We start from the raw sequence: 16,967 nt of genomic DNA on the forward strand, positions 1-16,967 counted from the left end.
TCGGACCCCCTCCACTTGTTCCGTCCGCAGGCGCAGGCGCTGCTCTGCGGGTTCAGGGTCGCTCTGAGTCGCCCACGAGAGCAACGCCGGGGTGCGGGGCCACCGAGTCTCGGCCGGGGCTTCCGAGTGCCCAAGTCACCGAGTGTTGCCCTGCCGGCTCTTCAGCTCCCTAGCCGAAGTTAGGCCGTGGATGGCCCTCTTGTCCTAAACCCCGGGCTTGAATCCACGGGAGGGGTGCGGGGAAAGAGAAAAGGGGTGTGGGGCGAGGCCTGTGGACGGAAAAGGTGGCCTGGAGAAAGACCGTGGGCAAGGGGACTCCAGGCTAGCGCCAGAGTTCCACTCTGCGGGGCCGCCTGGGTGAACCTCGATGCTAGCGAAGGTTTGGGCGCCCCCGTCCGCCTGCGGGGGCTCTTCCCTTTCTTTTCTCATTGGCTCAAAAGTAGGCGTTTGGCAATACTGGAGGGGGGGCGGGGCCGTCCCAGGGCCCCTCGTGGGATGCCCACAGCAGGCACAGCCAGTAGGTGAGAGTGCGTTGTGTTACCTCTTTGAGCCTCAGTTTTCTTATCTGGAAAATGGGTATTATGTATGACTCCTTCGACATCAGATTCTGAATTTCACTGGGCTCAGGAGTGTGAGCAAACGGGCTTTTAAATCCCACAATTTCTTCTAAACCTTCCGGTCATCCTCTCCAGGTTTCAAGGAGACCTGCAGCCTCTACGAGAAAGTCTCCAGTTTCTTTCTTTCTTCAAGTGGCCAGGATCCACTTCTAAGCCCTAGCCTGGCCCCCAGCCCCCCCCGCCCCCCCCCAAAAAAGAAAACAAAAGGAAAAGTACTGAAAGAAGAAACAATTCAGTTCTTGAAAGAGGGGCTGGTGGGGCACCAGTGTTTCCGAAGCCATCACCAGGTTTGATGGCTCCTTAGTGAAGACAATCCCAAGGAGCTCCTAAAAGGACTGAACCCCAATTTACAAAGTTGCTCACAGGTGGCAAGAGCAGATGCTAAAGAAGGTAGTAGGGGAATCAGAAGGCGTGTCCCCCATCCTTCATGTTGGTTCTGTGGCTTGCTAGACATCTTGCCCAGTCTCTCCGAGCACCTGGCAACAGCCACTGCTCTTGGGGCCCAATGGAGCTATAGTTTTAGGGGTGGGTGTGGGAGAGTGTGACAACACTGCCTAGGCTGGGAGGGGCGAGTGCAGGAGAGACAGAACTCTCTCCACCCCTGTGGAGCCGTTGCCTGAGCAAGGCCAGTGGTTCCTAATTCCTGCTTGCCTGTGTCCATCAGTCTGTCCCTCACTGATCTTTGCTTTGCCTTAGACTCACCTGAAGGCAGCTGAGGGAGAAAGAAACAGGGGCCTGCTCTGATTCTGTGTCTTTGCTTTCAGTAGTGAATCCAGACAGCCTGTGTGTTGAGGGACTGATGCGTTTCAACGTGATGAAGGAGTTAAAACTCTAGGGTCACTTCCTGCCTATAGCTCGAACGGGTCAGTACCAGTTCCTGGCTCTGATATGTTAGGTATAAAATCAGACAGATCTCGGAAGCCCCAGGAGTTCACAAGCTCCTGCTAACATCCAGAGAAGGACAGCACCAGTTTCCTGCAGTCACCTGGGAAAGCAAAGACTCAGACTAGGGTCCAGACACTCCTGGGAGGGCTTGGCCCGCAGGTGGACGCTTTGAACAGTTACCTGGAGGATGCCACCGCATTTCCAGCAAACCTCGAGAGGATTCCACGGCCTCACTTCAAGGGAGAGGCTAGCCTGCCTTGAGGCAGATGGGGTCTGAGGGCTCCAAGAGGAAGGGGACAGTCACCGGCCGGCAGTGGCCGCCCAATCCCCAGCTCAGCAATAACCACTAGAACACTGGCCGCTCAGGAGGGGGCGCAAAGCTGGGAGAGCAGCGCGTGACCCCCAGCTCCTCTGACTCCACCCCACTTGGGGCCAGTGCGGGGCAACAGGGGTCCATTCCTTGAACTACCGTGGCTGGAAAGAGGGATCTGGGACCTCAGGCATGGATCTGTGGTTGCATTTGCGCGGTAGCTGGCCATGGCCCTGGCACAGGTGATCACAGGGTCGCCTAGTCATTTTTAGAACTGAACTCCTTCCTCATTCCTTGCACTCCGGAGAAAGGAGCCCGACTCCTACTGGGGCTGGGATTCCAAGAACTGATGGGAGTGGGGGTGGGGAGGAACGCATTTCCAAGTCGTCCTCTCTACTCTGTAGTCAGTGAGCCTCCATAGACTTCCTCTCCTCGCCCAGATTGCGGTCACCGCAAGAGTTTGGCTCTGGGGACGCCACCCCAGCCCTGCGTACCGGGCTCAGGGGCTCCGCGGCTATCCTGCCGGCTCCCGCCCTCGCCACTAGGCGCCGCTGCGCGCACGCGGATCCGGGCCCAGGGAGCTGCCTCCAGGGAGGACGCCAGGAAGGGATTTTGCTCTAATAACTTTAAAAAAAAAAAAAAAAAAAAAAAAAAACATGTTTTAAAGATAAGATTTTTAAATTTTGTTTTCCCATCCTCTCCCTGCGCGTTCGGAGAGGCCGGGTGACTAGAAATCACAGTGAGTTGGAGGAATTCTTAACAGACACCCCGGTCTTCCCATCCCCAAACACCTTTCCTCCTTTCCTCGTCTTGAGCCGCAGAAAGGGCTCCCTCTTTGCTGACGTCCACGCTCCCCACGCTTCCTGGAGGGCTCACAGTTCGGGCTCACGCAACCGGTACCTGCTCACCAGAAGGGGCCTGGATGTGGCGGAGGCACCAGGGAAACTGGACCACTGTAATATTTGATGAACGGGGACTATGCCAAACATGAGCTCACTTGCTGCTATCAACAACTGTTAAGATATTGATATTTCTTTTCCACCGATAAGAAAACTGAGACTCAAGAAGGTGGTGGCAAAGGTAGTGACCCCAGGGAGCGCCTAGGCATCTAAACGGAGTTGCAGGAGGCGATGAATGTGCCCCAGGCAGGAAACTCAGAGCAGAGAGTTATGAGAGATCCCGCCACATTTCTGCCCTTTGATGCCTCCCACTAGCCAGGAATCCATGCTTCTCTCCCCTCAGCACCTGCCCAGGAAGTCCTGGGCCTTTGCGGGGAGCACGGAGAAGCTAGTGGCAGGACTGTGAGACAAGGAATAGCTTACGATCTATGTTGTTCAGTTTCGAAGCCCAGCAATGAGCCCTGGAAGTGGGCAGATAATAACAACAGGAACATGGGGGACAGGAGCTAACTTTTATTACAGTTCATTATGTGCTAATCTAACAGTCTAAGCACTTTTCTTGGCGTATCTCCTTAAACAACCCCAAGGGCCAAGATATTATTATTGATCTCCAGTTCACAGAAGAGAAAGGCACGGAGAGGTCAGACAATTTGCTCAAGGTCACCCAGATCTAACCGGCATTTTTGGGGTGGGGCAGGTTCATTACCATAGAATATACAGTGAAATTCACCCGTCTCAGTGCACAGTTCTGTGAGTTTGGAAAAACGCTCATAGAGGTGTAATTACTGCCATAACCAAGAAATAGAAGAGTTCTATCACTCCTCAAAAAACAGGCCTGACTTCTGCCCTCCACTGCCTCATGGGCAGCATTGGCCAGATTTTTACAAATGACAAGATGAGGTGAGGAGAGGTTGTGGCATTTGCCTAAGATCGCTCAGCCAGTAAATGACAGATCCCAGATTCAAACCTTCATCTTGGGTCTGCAAGGCCAGCTGCCTGTTCAATGCAGATTCCTGAACCTACAGAGCCCAAAGAGAGGTGATTTGGGGTGTGTAGGAGGGAGGGCCCTTGCTGTAAGTTGGAGTTCCAGAAACCCCCTGGCAGCTCACTGCCTGCTCCCCTATTTAACTAAACACCCATCCTTCTAGGGCAGCTCGGGAACAAAGAGGGGCCAGATTCTGCAAAGGCCTAAGACACAAATAAAGTGAGGGGCAGCTCTGAGGCACAAGGAGCAGGGGTAGAGTTGGCCCAGGGTCTGAGTCCAGACCAGAGTGCCCAGTACCCAGAGCCTCATCCACCAGTCTGGTTAATGAGTTACTATCCTAGTTAATTCTCCTGCACGTAAGGGGCCCAGTTCGAACCTTCCTGAGTTCCTCAGGTCCCTGGCCGCATGAATTAGCATAGATTATCTGGCTTCCAGAGCTTCTGCGTGGCCCAAGCCCGTTTCTTTCTGTTATGGGCCTGAGTGAGACTTGGGGCTGGCAGCACTTGGGGCAGAGGAAACCGACCCTGGCGATCCCTCACCCTTGCCCACCTGCCAGCCACAAGGGACCCGGAGCCAACCTCCAGGCGCTTTGCAAGGGGCGGATGGGCTGCAGACGATCTTGCAGGAAGGGAGACAAGGCTCTGGGCAATCTGGGCCCTTTGCCCCGGCCAGACTTTCCGGCCTCTGGCAGGAAGAGGAGGGGATCTGGGCTCCAGACTGTTGCTCACCCCCTTGGGCACTCTGGACACTCCCAGCCAAAGGCAGGAAAGGATTTAAGGGCGTACCAACAACACTTTAGCGCCCAGCCTCTGACTTTTAAAAAAGGTTGAACTGTTATGTTCTAGACACCATGGTGAGGTTCACTACACCTCCCAGACGCTAACTGGATCTCTTTGCCCTCAAGGTCATCTGCTCTCATGCCCCCGGCCAAGATCACTCATACTGGGAAATAAATGGTCATTCCCCACCCTACAGCCAGGGCAGGGGTTCTAGTACCCCTAGTTTTGACCATCCATCCATCCATCCATCCATCCTAGAGAGCCGTTCAAGGAGAAGAACCTTTCCCTCTGGTTCCAGGATCCAGGATCCATGATCTAAGCCCACCTAAATTGGGTGCTTCTTTTTGGCTTTGGAAAGGAAGGTCTGCCCTGCACCTCCTCCCCAGGCTGGCCGACAAGCAACAGCCAACCCCCTTACCGGGTGGCCTCAGGTTCCCTGCCAGCCTGGGCACCATGGGGCTTGTGTCCCTACAGTTTAATAGAGGGAGGGATTTCTGAACAGGAGCCAGTATTTCTGGAAGTCAGCGGTTCAGGCCACTGGGAGGTACATCTCTAAAGCCACCCCACCACAAGAGGCTGGACTAAACACCCTGCATCCTTAGGCCTGGGAGAAAGGATGGGGGGAGGGGGGATTGCTACAAAGCAAGACCACAAGAACCTGGGAAGGGTGAAAACCCAGCCACCACCCAAGCCCAGAGCTGGCGTCAGAGGTCTGAAGCTTGAGACAGGGTCAGGTTTCTCCGGGCATGACTGCAAGGCCAAGGCCCACACCTGTCTTGTGTGTGAATGTGTATAGGTGTGCAGGCTCTGGGAAAGTTGAGGGGGGCGGTGTGCAGCTCAGCTGATCTCTGTTAGCTCAGATGATCTCTGTTAGCTAGGGTCAGGTGCCCAGACAACCCCAGAAAACACATTTCTAACCTTTCTTGCCTGGAGGGTTTTCCTAAAGGGTTTCTCCTCTCCACCCCCAAACAAATTATGCCTGGAATAAAGAAGTTGAGAAATTGACGTGTACAGAAAAATACATCAAATGAAACCAGAGAAGGTCAGGGGAGACCCCCAGGGCAAGAAGGTGGGCAGCTGGGCAAGCAGGGGCATATGTCCAAAGACCCAGACCGTCCACTGATGCAGCTAGTGGGGGAAGCAGTCTGGCTCTCAGACTTCGCTCTTCTCCCCCCTCCCAATCGACTTTTCTCGGGTCTCACGGCAACCTAGTCACCAAACACAGGCATTTCTTCCTCCTTAAGAGAAATGGCATGGACCTCTAAGTAATAGATTTAAAGGATGCCAGATTTTTTCCCTCATTAATTGTAAACGTGCAAAATACCTGCTGGTACTTCACTTTAGAAGAATGCAATTGGCAAGAAGAAAAAAAAAAAAGGAAAAAAGAAGCGGCTGATGAATAGATAATAGATCTTTAACCACCAATAAACAGAGAGCAGCGCCAGCAGCCTGGGGGACGTGATCATAATTATGCTGCTGCGTGAGCCAATAGGGACGAGGGAACTCGGCCCTAAAATCATCCCAAAACCGAAGGCGAGCTCGAAAATGCGGACACGGCCTGGGACCGGAGACGCGATCTGCAGTCCCTAGTTGCAAGCCCTGCACAGCAACCCGCCCCTGGGACGACAGATGGCGGAATAATAATAGAAATAATAATAATAACAACAACAGCAATAATAATAATAATAATAATAATAATAATAATAATAATAATGACAAAATCAACGCAAGTCCTAAGGACAGTGTAACGGTAATAGGAACACCACGGCTACCTTTCCCCTGACCTTGGACACCACTTATCCCAGATTCTACCCTTAGGAACAGTTTGGGGGAAGGAGGTGAGCGCCCTCCCAGAGAGAAAAAGCCCGGAGCCTGTGGGTCTGGTGGGAAGCCCGTGGCCTGGGCAGGGTCGTTTACTCGTGCCTCAACTTGCAAACGAACAAACTGGGCCAAGAATCGCGAATGCAGCAACCCTGGAACCTCGACGCTACGCGTGGTTGGATGACCCCCACCCCCCCCCACCCCCAACCCCAACCTCCAGCCCAGGCTCCATCCTCACCTGGGAAACCGCCGGGAGTTCTGCCGGGGGGTGGGGACTGATGAAACCGAGCGGCGCCGTTAGCCCACGCCCGGAATCCACTTACCCTCGCCGTGCTCCGGGGGGCGATCCCAGCTTCCCGGACGCAGGGCCACAGGGGGCAGCAGCGGCCGAGAGCTAGGCGCGAGGGATCTGCGTGTCCGTCTGTCCGTCTGTCCCTCCAGCTCGGGATGCGGGGGGCCGCAGCAGAGGCGGCGCGGGCCGGGGACTCTGCAGGGACCGGGGTGCCCCGGAGGGAGTGGTGGTGGTGAAGGAGGAGGCGGTGGCAGAGGGGGAGGAGGTGGGGAAAGAGGAGGAGGAAGAAGAAGAGGAGGAGGAGAAGAAGGAGGAAGAGGAGGAGGAGGAGGAAGAGGAGGAGGAAGAAGAGGAGGAGGAGGAGAAGGAGGAGGAAAGGAGGCCGAAGGAAGAGGAGGAGGCGAAAGAGGAGGAGGAGAAGCCGCGGCGGACGACGCGGGAGCGAGGGAGCTAGGAGCGCGGGGCGAAGGCGCGGCGAGGCCAGCGGCCCGGCGGGCACAGGAGGCTCGGCCGAGGCCGCGGCGCCGACTCCGTTCCACACTCGGCCGGGATCCAGGCCTCCGGGTTCCCAGGCGCTCGCCTCCCTCTGACGCACTTTAAAGAGTCTCCCCCCTTCCACCTCAGGGCGAGTAATAGCGACCAATCATCAAGCCATTTACCAGGCTTCGGAGGAAGCTGTTTATGTGATCCCCGCACTAATTAGGCTCATGAACTAACAAATCGTTTGCACAACTTGTGAAGAAGCGAACACTTCCATGGATTGTCCTTGGACTTAGGGCGCCCTGCCCGCCTTTTGCAGAGGAGAGAAAACTTTTTTTTGCCTCCCCCGAGAAACTCCCCCCCCCCCGCCTCTAACTCCGATCCCCCCACGCCATCTCGCCAAAAAAAAAAAAAAAAAAAAGAAAAAAAAAAGAAAAAAAAAAAAAAAAAAAAAAAAAGAAAGAAAAAAAAAAGAAAAAAAATTACCCCAATCCACGCCTGCAAATTCTTCTGGAAGGATTTTTCCCCCTCTCTCCAGGTTGGGCGCGTTTGGTGCAAGATTCTCGGGATCCTCGGCGTTGTCTCTCCCTCCCCCCTCCCCCCTCCTTTCCTTTTCCTTTCCTTTCTTTCTTCCTTTCCTCCCCCCACCCCCACCCCAAACAAACAAGTCCCCAATTCTCGTCCGTCCTCGCCGCGGGCTGCGGGCGGCGGAGGCAGCGTGCCGCGGTCGCCGGGAGCCGGGAGCCTCGGGCGCCCGCTCCTCGGCGCAGCATGTTCCAGCCGGCGCCCAAGCGCTGCTTCACCATCGAGTCGCTGGTGGCCAAGGACAGTCCCCTGCCCGCCTCGCGCTCTGAGGACCCCATCCGTCCCGCGGCGCTCAGCTACGCCAACTCCAGCCCCATAAACCCGTTCCTCAACGGCTTCCACTCGGCCGCCGCTGCCGCCGCCGCCGGCAGGGGCGTCTACTCCAACCCGGACTTGGTGTTCGCCGAGGCGGTCTCGCACCCGCCCAACCCCGCGGTGCCCGTGCACCCGGTGCCGCCGCCGCACGCCCTGGCCGCCCACCCCCTGCCCTCCTCGCACTCGCCACACCCCCTCTTCGCCTCGCAGCAGCGGGACCCGTCCACCTTCTACCCCTGGCTCATCCACCGCTACCGATATCTGGGCCACCGCTTCCAAGGTACGTGCCACGTCGCGGGGCTGCAGCGCGCCGCGTCCCGCACTGCCCTCGGCCTGCGCGCCGGGTGGGCGCTTGGCAAGGCCTGGGAGGAGGTTCCTCCAGCTCGCGGGCCCGCGAGTCCCGTTCGGAAACTGGGCGGCGAGGGGCCGGGCATGGTGCTGGTCCCCAGTCTTTGAAGCTGCGGCCGCTTTGGGGGCTGGTCTGGGGCCGCTGGACCCCTTAAAGAGGGACGCAAAGGGAGAAGTTGTCCCCGAAGGCTCCTGGGTGGAGACAGGCTGGGACAGCCTTCTCTGAGCGCCAGCCGCCAAGGAGTCCCGGAGCCCGCGGGGTACCCAGGCTCTCCGTCTCCTCCGCGGTGCCCTGGTTGCCCTAGCTCCGAGGGGCCGCGGCCAGGCCACCAGGTTCGCCTTTGCATAAGACCCTGTTCGCCACCCACTCTTCGTCCCTTCAAGCCTAGCCCCGCGACTTCTCAGTTTCCGACCCTCTTCGGGCGGCGAGGAGACCCTCGCGTCCCCAGAGCGTAGCCTAGGGGCTTGTTTTCCCTTTTTTTGGAGGCCTGGGGAGGGGCCTGGAACCCTCGCGGGTAGTAACCTCCGAGGCTCGGCACGCTCGCTAAGACCTGCTCAAATGGGGGCAGAGTGTCCGCGGCGGGAAGGCAGGTTCTGTCTGGTTTTTGTTTTGTTTTTGTTTTTGTTTTTGTTTTAAAAGAAATGAACCCTATCGGGAGACGGGCTGGACTAAAAGATCTAAGTGTTTTCCCTTGCCATTTAAAAAAAAAAAAATGTGTTTGCTTTTTTTTCTCTGAGTGGGGGTAGGAAGAAAGTTAAAAATCCAGAAAAGGGGACGAGTAATTAGTTTAGTGGTCGGAGCTTGGGGGAAAAGACCTACCTCCCTCGACAGCCGATCAATACTCAGCGGCTTGTCCATTCATTAACCCTTTGCGTTCCTATCAGAACCTAAAATCCGGTAGATACCTCCACCCTCCCCAATTACAAACAAAACAAAACAAAAACAGCCTTTCATCCTAATTCTGGGACCGGATTTGCCTCCATTCTCTCCTAAACACTCGGTTTGTTTTTCTTTGTTTGGGTTTTTAGTGAATCGACTTCCCACCCTCCTGAGTGAACCCGAAACTATTCTGGCTTTGCTCACAAAGTTTATGGCTCCTTTCCTCATTCTCTGTCAGCTACGCCCTTGGTGCCCCCACCAGGCCCGAAGTAGCCGGGATCTTCTGGGCCCGCGGACAGCCCAATAGGGCGCCCGCAACTCGGCAGCCCCTGGGTTTCCGATCCTTTCGTTCCGGTCTTCTAGTTCTCTGGAGCGGGGCAGTGCGGAAGCCGCGTCCTCGGGAGGCAGTGGCTGCGGAAACCCTGGGCACCCGGCGGCGAAATTTCGACCCCTGGCCGGGCCGCAACCACACCCCAGACTCTGTACTTTCCCGGAGGGGAAGAGACTTAATACAAAATGAAGTTCCCGAGAAAACTCTGCAGAGCGGCCCGCCGCCTCTCCAGCCCGGGGGTTAACGTTCCCGTTCCCTGAGGTCAGAAAAAAAGAGAAAGTTTCTCTGGATCTTGGGCGCCAATCCCGGGGCCTGGCTCTGCTGCCCCTCTGCCCCGGGCGCCCGGGCGAGGGGGTGGTGAGGCCCGTGGGTGCAGGGCGGCTGCGAAGCCCGCCGAGGTCAGAAGCTTGGGGACTTGTCCCACTCGGGCAGCGCCTGGGTGGGTTCTGCACGGGTACGGGCTCCGTGTTCCCGGGCGGACAGCTGGGTCGGCGTCCTCTTCGCCCACCTCCGGAGGGCCCCGCGTTCCCACGGGCCCAACCGCACAGGCAGCGCAAGGCCATGAACGATGAGCCCCGCCGGCCCGGCTCGGGAGAAGCGCGCGGCCCCGCCGGCCAGAGCGGTCTCCTCTAACGGGACTTCTGCTATGTCCCTGGCAGGGAACGACACAAGCCCAGAGAGCTTCCTTTTGCACAACGCGTTGGCCCGAAAGCCGAAGCGGATCCGAACCGCCTTTTCCCCATCCCAGCTTCTGAGGCTGGAACACGCCTTTGAGAAGAACCACTACGTGGTGGGCGCCGAGAGGAAGCAGCTGGCGCACAGCCTCAGCCTCACGGAAACTCAGGTGAGGACTGCGTGCACCCCGCGGTCCCATCTCTGGCCCCGTGCAGGCGGCCCGCAAGTGCGGAGCTCCGAGAGGGCCTTTGGCAAAGAGCCCCGGAGCTGGTTCCACGCTTGGGTTCAGAATGAATCAGTTTTGAGGTGCTTGGCTTCCTTGGGTTCCAGCAAGGGATTGTAGGAGCCCACCCACCCTAGGCTCTGGGGAGACCCGCTGAGTAGCTCCCTCCTGTCCGGCTGGGCATGACCTAGAGTTCCCGGTTAAGACACCTGTGCGCTTTTGGTGAGTCTTTCGGTTAGAGTCTGGGGACTCGGGGCTGGGTGCCTGGAGAAGGAGAGCACAGAAGGGTGAGGGACAAGGTGTTGGATGCTCCAGGCTCGAGTCTGGAGATGTCTGGGAGTGGGTTAAACTGGAGTTCTGTGCCACGGCAGACCCAAGGTTCATACCGACGGCTCTAGTTACTTCCCTTGAGGGGATCAGAGAATCAGAAGGCTGAGAGGCCAGACATCCTAGGTGTGTCCCTAAATCAGCAAAACAGAGCTGGAAGGCTGCAGGGAAGGGCTGCCACCGGGGACAGACCCCTGCGGCGCAGCAGGACTCCGGAGGCGGGTCTGGCTCCCGCTTGCTGGGGTCGGGGAGGGGGCTTAGGGCTACAGTAGGCGCTACTGTACGCAGAGCCACAGGGCGGGGTCAAAGTTCCCAGCGAACAGTAACGTTTTGGGGCAGATTAAGTTGTAACACTTTTCCTGGGAGGCGCAAAGAGGTCGAGGCTTTTGTTTTAAAACGTCCCCCTGGACAAAACCGAGGAGGGCCTCGCGGGTTGGTGCGGGGCCCGACACAAGGCGCGGCCCGGCTGATTTCTCCTGGATAGCGGAGGCCGCGGTGGTCTTTGTCCGCCTCGCTGCCCACGCTGCCTGGAGTCTTTGTGTGCGTGTCAAGCCCCGAGCGCACCGACGCGCGCCTTGGGCGAGCGCCGGGGAGAAATGAACCGTCCTCCCCCTCAATTAGCAAACTCAAAGCAAATTAAACTCAGCCTTGTTCCAGCTCGGCTTTTTTCATGGGGCACTTTGGGGGACTGGGGCATTGGGGAGAGCAAGCCGGGACCTGGGCCGGCCTTAGAAAAGGAGGGAGTGGGGAGGGCTTCAGGGGCCTGGGCTGCTGCTTTCAGGAAGGGACAGGCCTGGGGACAGGGGAGGTGCTGTCACCCGTATTTCCCTCATTGTACAGCACTGCGGAGAAGCTGGGACAGTGTTGGTGTCTCCTGTGGTGGCTGAATGGGGACCCACTGCCCAGCACCCCCAGAGGATGATGGGGATGGCAGCCCAGCCCCACATCATTGCTCCCTGGACCTCTAGCAGCTGCTCTGGGGAGATGAGGCCTCCAGTCCAGCTCTGATGGGAAATGGTGTGACCAGCGTGTGAGCCTGGGCCTGGTGGGTCCTGGGGCTGGTCCGCAGGAGGGAAGGAAGGGAGCTTCACTCTTCTTTCCTCTTTCTTAGTTTCTCTCTCACTTCCTCTTTATCCTGCGGTTCTTTCGGAAGCTTTCACTTTTGAGCTTCATTTCCCAGCTGGAAAGGTACAGGTGGGCTGGTCCCCAGGCCTCGGCGTCCTACCATCCCGCAGGTTTCCTCCAGTACTCCCCCGCCCCCCAACTCCTGCTCACCTGCAGGAGTCCTGGGCGAGGAAGAGGAAGCTCAGGCAGATCCTGACTGCCTACCCAGGACCGAGGCCTGGCAGAGGAGGCGCTATATTTAGGCAAGGCTGCGGAAACAGACAAAATAGAAAGCACATTGGGCCTTGCACTAGCAAGCTGCCGCAGCCGACGGCAGTAAGGTCTCCCCTGCACTGACGAGGTAGAGGGAGTCAGGGACTTGTCTCTTTTTATTTTACTTTACTTATGATTGTTGTAGTGGTTTTCCAGGGTTTGCAAGGCTTTTGCTCTCAGCAGGAGGTGGCTGTCCCTTCCAGGGCCAGGCGGGGCGGGGGCACTGTGCCCTCTGGGCCACTTGGTCTGGGGGAAACACCCCACCAGGGCCCAGAAGGGTAGGGAGCCAGGCTTCCTAGCCGACAGCACTAGGAGCTCGGCCCCAAGAAGGGAGGCCTAGGGGAGCCCAGCCCTTTTGCTGTGCCGCTGGGGGACTGGGCTCTCTCGAAGGCACCGCCTGGAGGAGGAAGCAATAGGAGGGCGCTGTGGAGGGACTAACACGCCCCATCCGCCTCTTGTCCACAGGTAAAAGTATGGTTTCAGAACCGAAGGACGAAGTTCAAAAGACAGAAGCTGGAGGAAGAAGGCTCAGATTCGCAACAAAAGAAAAAAGGGACGCACCATATTAACCGGTGGAGAATTGCCACCAAGCAGGCGAGTCCCGAGGAAATAGACGTGACCTCAGACGATTAAAAACACAAACCGAACCCCACAGAAACGGACACCACGGAGCAAAACAGACAGGGAGAGGAGGGGTAGAAGAAAAACAAAAACAAGCTACAAAACAAAAACAAACCGCACACACACACACACACACAGTCACCGAGAAGAGGAAGAGGGAGTCAGAGAGAGTGTCGGCGCTTCGCGGACTTTGGGCAGCGAGGGCGCGGGGTCCTGATCCCAGGCTGCACGGAGATGGCAGAGGACGCAGGCTACTTGATCAACAGGCACCCCTTGTCTAAAGAGGCAGCTGAGAAAGAGAGAGCGAGAGAGAGAAAGAGGGTGAGACAGAGAAAGAGAGAGAGAGGGAGAGGGAGAGAGATCCAAATGTGGCACCGTGGAAGGCGCTCTGAACAAGGGAAGCTGTCAGTCAACGCCAGCCCAGCGAGACAAGATGATTGGCAGGTATTTCATTTATCACAGTCCTGATTTTTTTTTTTAAAAAATAATAATGGTAATAATAATGATGGTAAAAGAAAACCCCAACCAGGCACAGGACTTTTTCTTTTGCACTTCGCAGAGTCTCCCCCCCCCCCCACCAATCTTTAAAAAATAATTAGTAATACTAGCAATCGAAATTCCGTATCTAGCCCCAACCCACACCTGTTCAAAAACTTAAATTGCATGTTGCAGTTGTTGGGCGAATGGTGTCTAAAGACAGAAAATGAATTGTAATTTTCTTTTCCTTTGAAAGACAGGTTCTGTGTGCTTTTTATTTTGATTTTTTTTTTCGAGAAATGTGCAGTCTGTAAACACTTCTTGATACCTTCTGATGTCAAAGTGATTGTGAAAGGTAAATGAAGTAGGCTCCGCGATAGTGGTCCTCTTACGGAGAAATGGGGAGCAGGATGGGGGGCTGGGGGTGGTGGGGGAGGGTGCCCACAAGAGGAGTCAGGACTTGTGCTGGGAAAAACAAAAAACAAAAAATACCCTAAATTAATTCTATTTCTTGAACATTCCCTTTCCTAACATCCCGAAGGCTTAAAACCCCGAAGTAAACTCCTTTTGGTGGTTGGAGAGGTTGGCTAAATTCAACCATTCGCTGTAAAGGCCATTCCCAAACTTTAAATCTATCTGTTGCAAAAACTAAAGGACTGTAGTTAGCGGGGAGGATGTTCAGTGTGACCAAGGACATGGCGGCAAGTTTTCAAGCACTGAGTTTCTATTCCAAGATCATAGACTTACTAAAGAGAGTGACAAACGCTTCCTTAATGTCTTCTATACCAGAATGTAAATATTTTTGTGTTTTGTGTTAATTTGTTAGAATTCTAACACACTATATACTTCCAAGAAGTATGTCAATGTCAATATTTTGTCAATAAAGATTTATCAATATGCCCTCAGAGTAGTCGTTTTGAGAAACTGAAGTGAGTTTTTTTTTTTTTTTTAAAGTATCTATAATTTGAGTGTGGTCCTTCTCCAAGGAGGCTCAAGAGACCCAGGCTCCTCACCCACAAAAGGGCCAGACGGATGGATTCTTGGGCATTTTAAAGAGAGATGAGCGTGGAAAAGGGAGAGGATTAGGAAAACTTAAGTCCTGCAGAAAAGGGGTGGGAGGAAAGTTTTCCAACCAGACCTTGGCCATTGCAAGGCTCCCTGAGGGAGTTTAGTTTGAATTTCAGGTTAAAAAATGCTTATTCTCTTAATTTCTAGTTGTTGTTGTTGTTTTAATCTGGGCACATAGTTAAGCATTGAAGAATATTCCCCTAGGATTGGAGGAAACACTTAGCGGAATCCGAATCCTAAGACTTTTAAACTGTGCTGCTGACTTCAAACCCAGAAGTACAGGCTCCTCCCTCCCCCACCAGTTTTTTCTTTCCTTCCTTTCCTCCCTCCCCCCTCCCCCCTTCCTTTCTTCCTTCTTCCTTCTTCCTTCCTCTCTTCCCTTCCTCTCCCCTCCAGAGCTTCCTTCCTTCCTTCCTTCCTTCCTTCCTGTCGGGACCCAGTCTGAGGGCAAGCACCAGGCCCTCAGCAGCCTTATAAGGCAAGCTTTCCGAGAAACCTTCAACTCTTAATTTTAACGTTAAAGAAAAAGTTGTAACCAGTCTTGGAGGAAACTTAGCTTTTTTTCCCCTCCTCCTCCCCCCTTCTGGGGGTACGAGGTTGTTTTTGCATGCTTCATTTGCTTCTTATCCTGATAGGCTGCATTAATCAGTTTTATTTCCATTGATAGAGAAACCTCGTCTGTTCTGTTCGAGCTACAAAGCGTCCTGCGAGCTTTTGTGAAAGTGCAAATCAGTTTAAGCAATTATCATACCAGGAATATGAAGGGGAAAGAGGAGGCCTTGCCCAGTGGTCTCCTTTAATCTCTTAATCCACGGATCCAGGGGGGCCGCCTGGACATAATTTAGGACAATCTCCCCACCCTTTACACTGTGATAAGGCCAAGTTACAATGCAGGGCAAAAATACAAGCTTTGTTAACACCCTGCCTTGAAAAGTTAAGATTAGACATTCCGTGCACGTGTGGGGACTATAGGGCACTATGGAAATTTTTCTTTCTTTCTTTTTTTTTTTTTCCTTCCCCTCTTCTCTTCTAAAGTAGAATTCATTCTTGGTTTCTCTCCCTCTCTCTCTCTCTTTTTTCTTTCTTCTTTATCTCTGCCTGTCTCTCCTTTTTTCCTCCGTCTCGGTTCCTCTGGAGAACCCTGGCTGTCCATGGCACGTTTTCACGCAGGCTGCCCTAGGAAGGTGTATGTATTTTGGGGGACACTTGCCTGCAGGACGATGCTGGGGGAAAGCAAGCTGCCGGGAGAGTTCCAGGCTTTCTTCTCAAAGGGACAGGTGCTCTCCTGGGTATCCTGGAAACTGAAGTTGGCTTTCCAGCTGCTTTGACAGCGAGACCTCCCTGTCGGATGGCTGTCCCGAGTGCGCTGCAGTCGCCGCTACAGAACCACAGAACCTCTTCCCTTTTAAACAAGTTACCTTTTCCTTCCACTCATTACCCCAAATGGAGAATGCCTCAAATACGGAGCACAGCCATGTCGAAATTCCAACTGGCCTTTCCAGAAAAAAAAAAAAAAAAAATCCCCATCTTAATAAAAAGCTTATTTCTGCAGAAACTATATACTTTTTTTAAGTACAAGAAAAGGGAGAGGGTGACCAAGATTTTTTTTCTTTTTTTCTTTTTTGGTAAACGTCCTATGTAGTGTAACGGCAATAAAATCATCAGAGAATACTATTAGCTTTGAAAAAAAAAAAACTAAAAGCTTTATTACAAACCAAGCTTTGAAAATAGGGGGGATTAGGCGGCTGAAAGGGTCCCACAATGGTAAGAAGAAAAGGTTTCATGCTAATGAGGTTAATGCCCTTTGTATCTCAGGCCTCCACATCTTCATTACGCGCTATCTCCGGCTGCACGGAGCGGCTCAGAGAGCCGCAATCCACTCCAACGCCCCCCTTCCCGGCCCAAAGAAGGATTTGATAGCAGCTCTGTTCAAACTAGATAATTATATCTTTTCAAGTCGGAATTAAGATAAAGAAAGTGAAGCAGAGGCGGCTCGCCTTGATCCACTGCAAACAAATTTGGCGCACTTTCGAGTCCTTCCCCCGCCTCAAAAAGGCAGGACAGTCAGCTTATTAGCCGCTCGTTTGCTTTATTAATTCATCTATTTAAAGTGGCAGGATTAGAGCGTCTAATGTGGACGCGGGCTGCCGTGGCGTTGAGGAATATAAATATTTGCGAGATGCCATCCCACGATGACTATCTGGGCGCGGGGCGCAGGGCGCGGGGCAGGGTGCGGGGCGCGTGGCCCTCGCGGCTGCAGTGAGCACTCCGCAGTGGGCGCACACGGGACTGGAGCCTTTTGGGCTGGGGTACGTGGAAGCTGTGTGCCTCAGGTCTGCGTACGCCTGCGTGGTATACGGGTGCCAGGCCTAGATGCCCCTGGAAGGGCTCTACGGACATCGAGGGGCAGGTCCTGCATTCTTCCCTGCACATGGCGGAAGTGCACGAGTGTTGCCTTGTGTCCCGCCTGTTACCCCGAACGAGGATATGGGTTACGTTTGCATCCTGCTCCCTTGTTGATTACTGGTGGGCCTTTCCCGTGTAGCCCCCCTGTGCCAAGTGGATTTGGGGTGGGTTGCGTTACCCTGAGAAAGTCAAGCGGAGTGTACGGTGCCAGTGTGCGCCCTAGGTTCTCCCGCCAGGTATCCGTGGACTCCATGTGCGTTTCTTGC

General features: G+C 54.6%; 1 protein-coding gene and 1 long non-coding RNA gene across 5 annotated transcripts in view; one reads left to right on the forward strand and one right to left on the reverse strand.

Annotated features, from left to right (window-relative positions):
• The window catches only part of LOC116573277, a 56,862-nt gene extending 49,993 nt beyond the window's left edge, over nt 1–6,869 (reverse strand). For all 3 annotated transcript variants that reach the window (XR_004278686.1, XR_004278685.1, XR_004278687.1), the window contains exon 1: nt 6,620–6,869. This is a non-coding gene — a long non-coding RNA (uncharacterized LOC116573277). The remainder of the gene's footprint in view (nt 1–6,619) is intronic.
• Nucleotides 6,870–7,002: 133 nt separating this feature from the next.
• On the forward strand, nt 7,003–14,123 carry EMX2 (empty spiracles homeobox 2). Of its 2 annotated transcripts, XM_032313574.1 has the most exons (3): nt 7,004–8,248; nt 10,187–10,371; nt 12,595–14,123. In XM_032313574.1, exons 1-3 carry the CDS (start codon nt 7,840–7,842, stop codon nt 12,760–12,762), a joined length of 762 nt encoding a protein of 253 aa, XP_032169465.1. In that variant the 5' UTR covers nt 7,004–7,839; the 3' UTR covers nt 12,763–14,123. The 2 variants fall into 2 exon arrangements, with proteins under 2 accessions (XP_032169466.1, XP_032169465.1); XM_032313575.1 differs by lacking the exon at nt 10,187–10,371 and having other exon boundaries at nt 7,003–8,248; nt 12,595–12,698.
• Nucleotides 14,124–16,967: the final 2,844 nt, after the last annotated feature.

Source organism: Mustela erminea, chromosome 14 (genome assembly GCF_009829155.1).
Source record: "Mustela erminea isolate mMusErm1 chromosome 14, mMusErm1.Pri, whole genome shotgun sequence".
Lineage (NCBI taxonomy): Eukaryota > Metazoa > Chordata > Mammalia > Carnivora > Mustelidae > Mustela > Mustela erminea.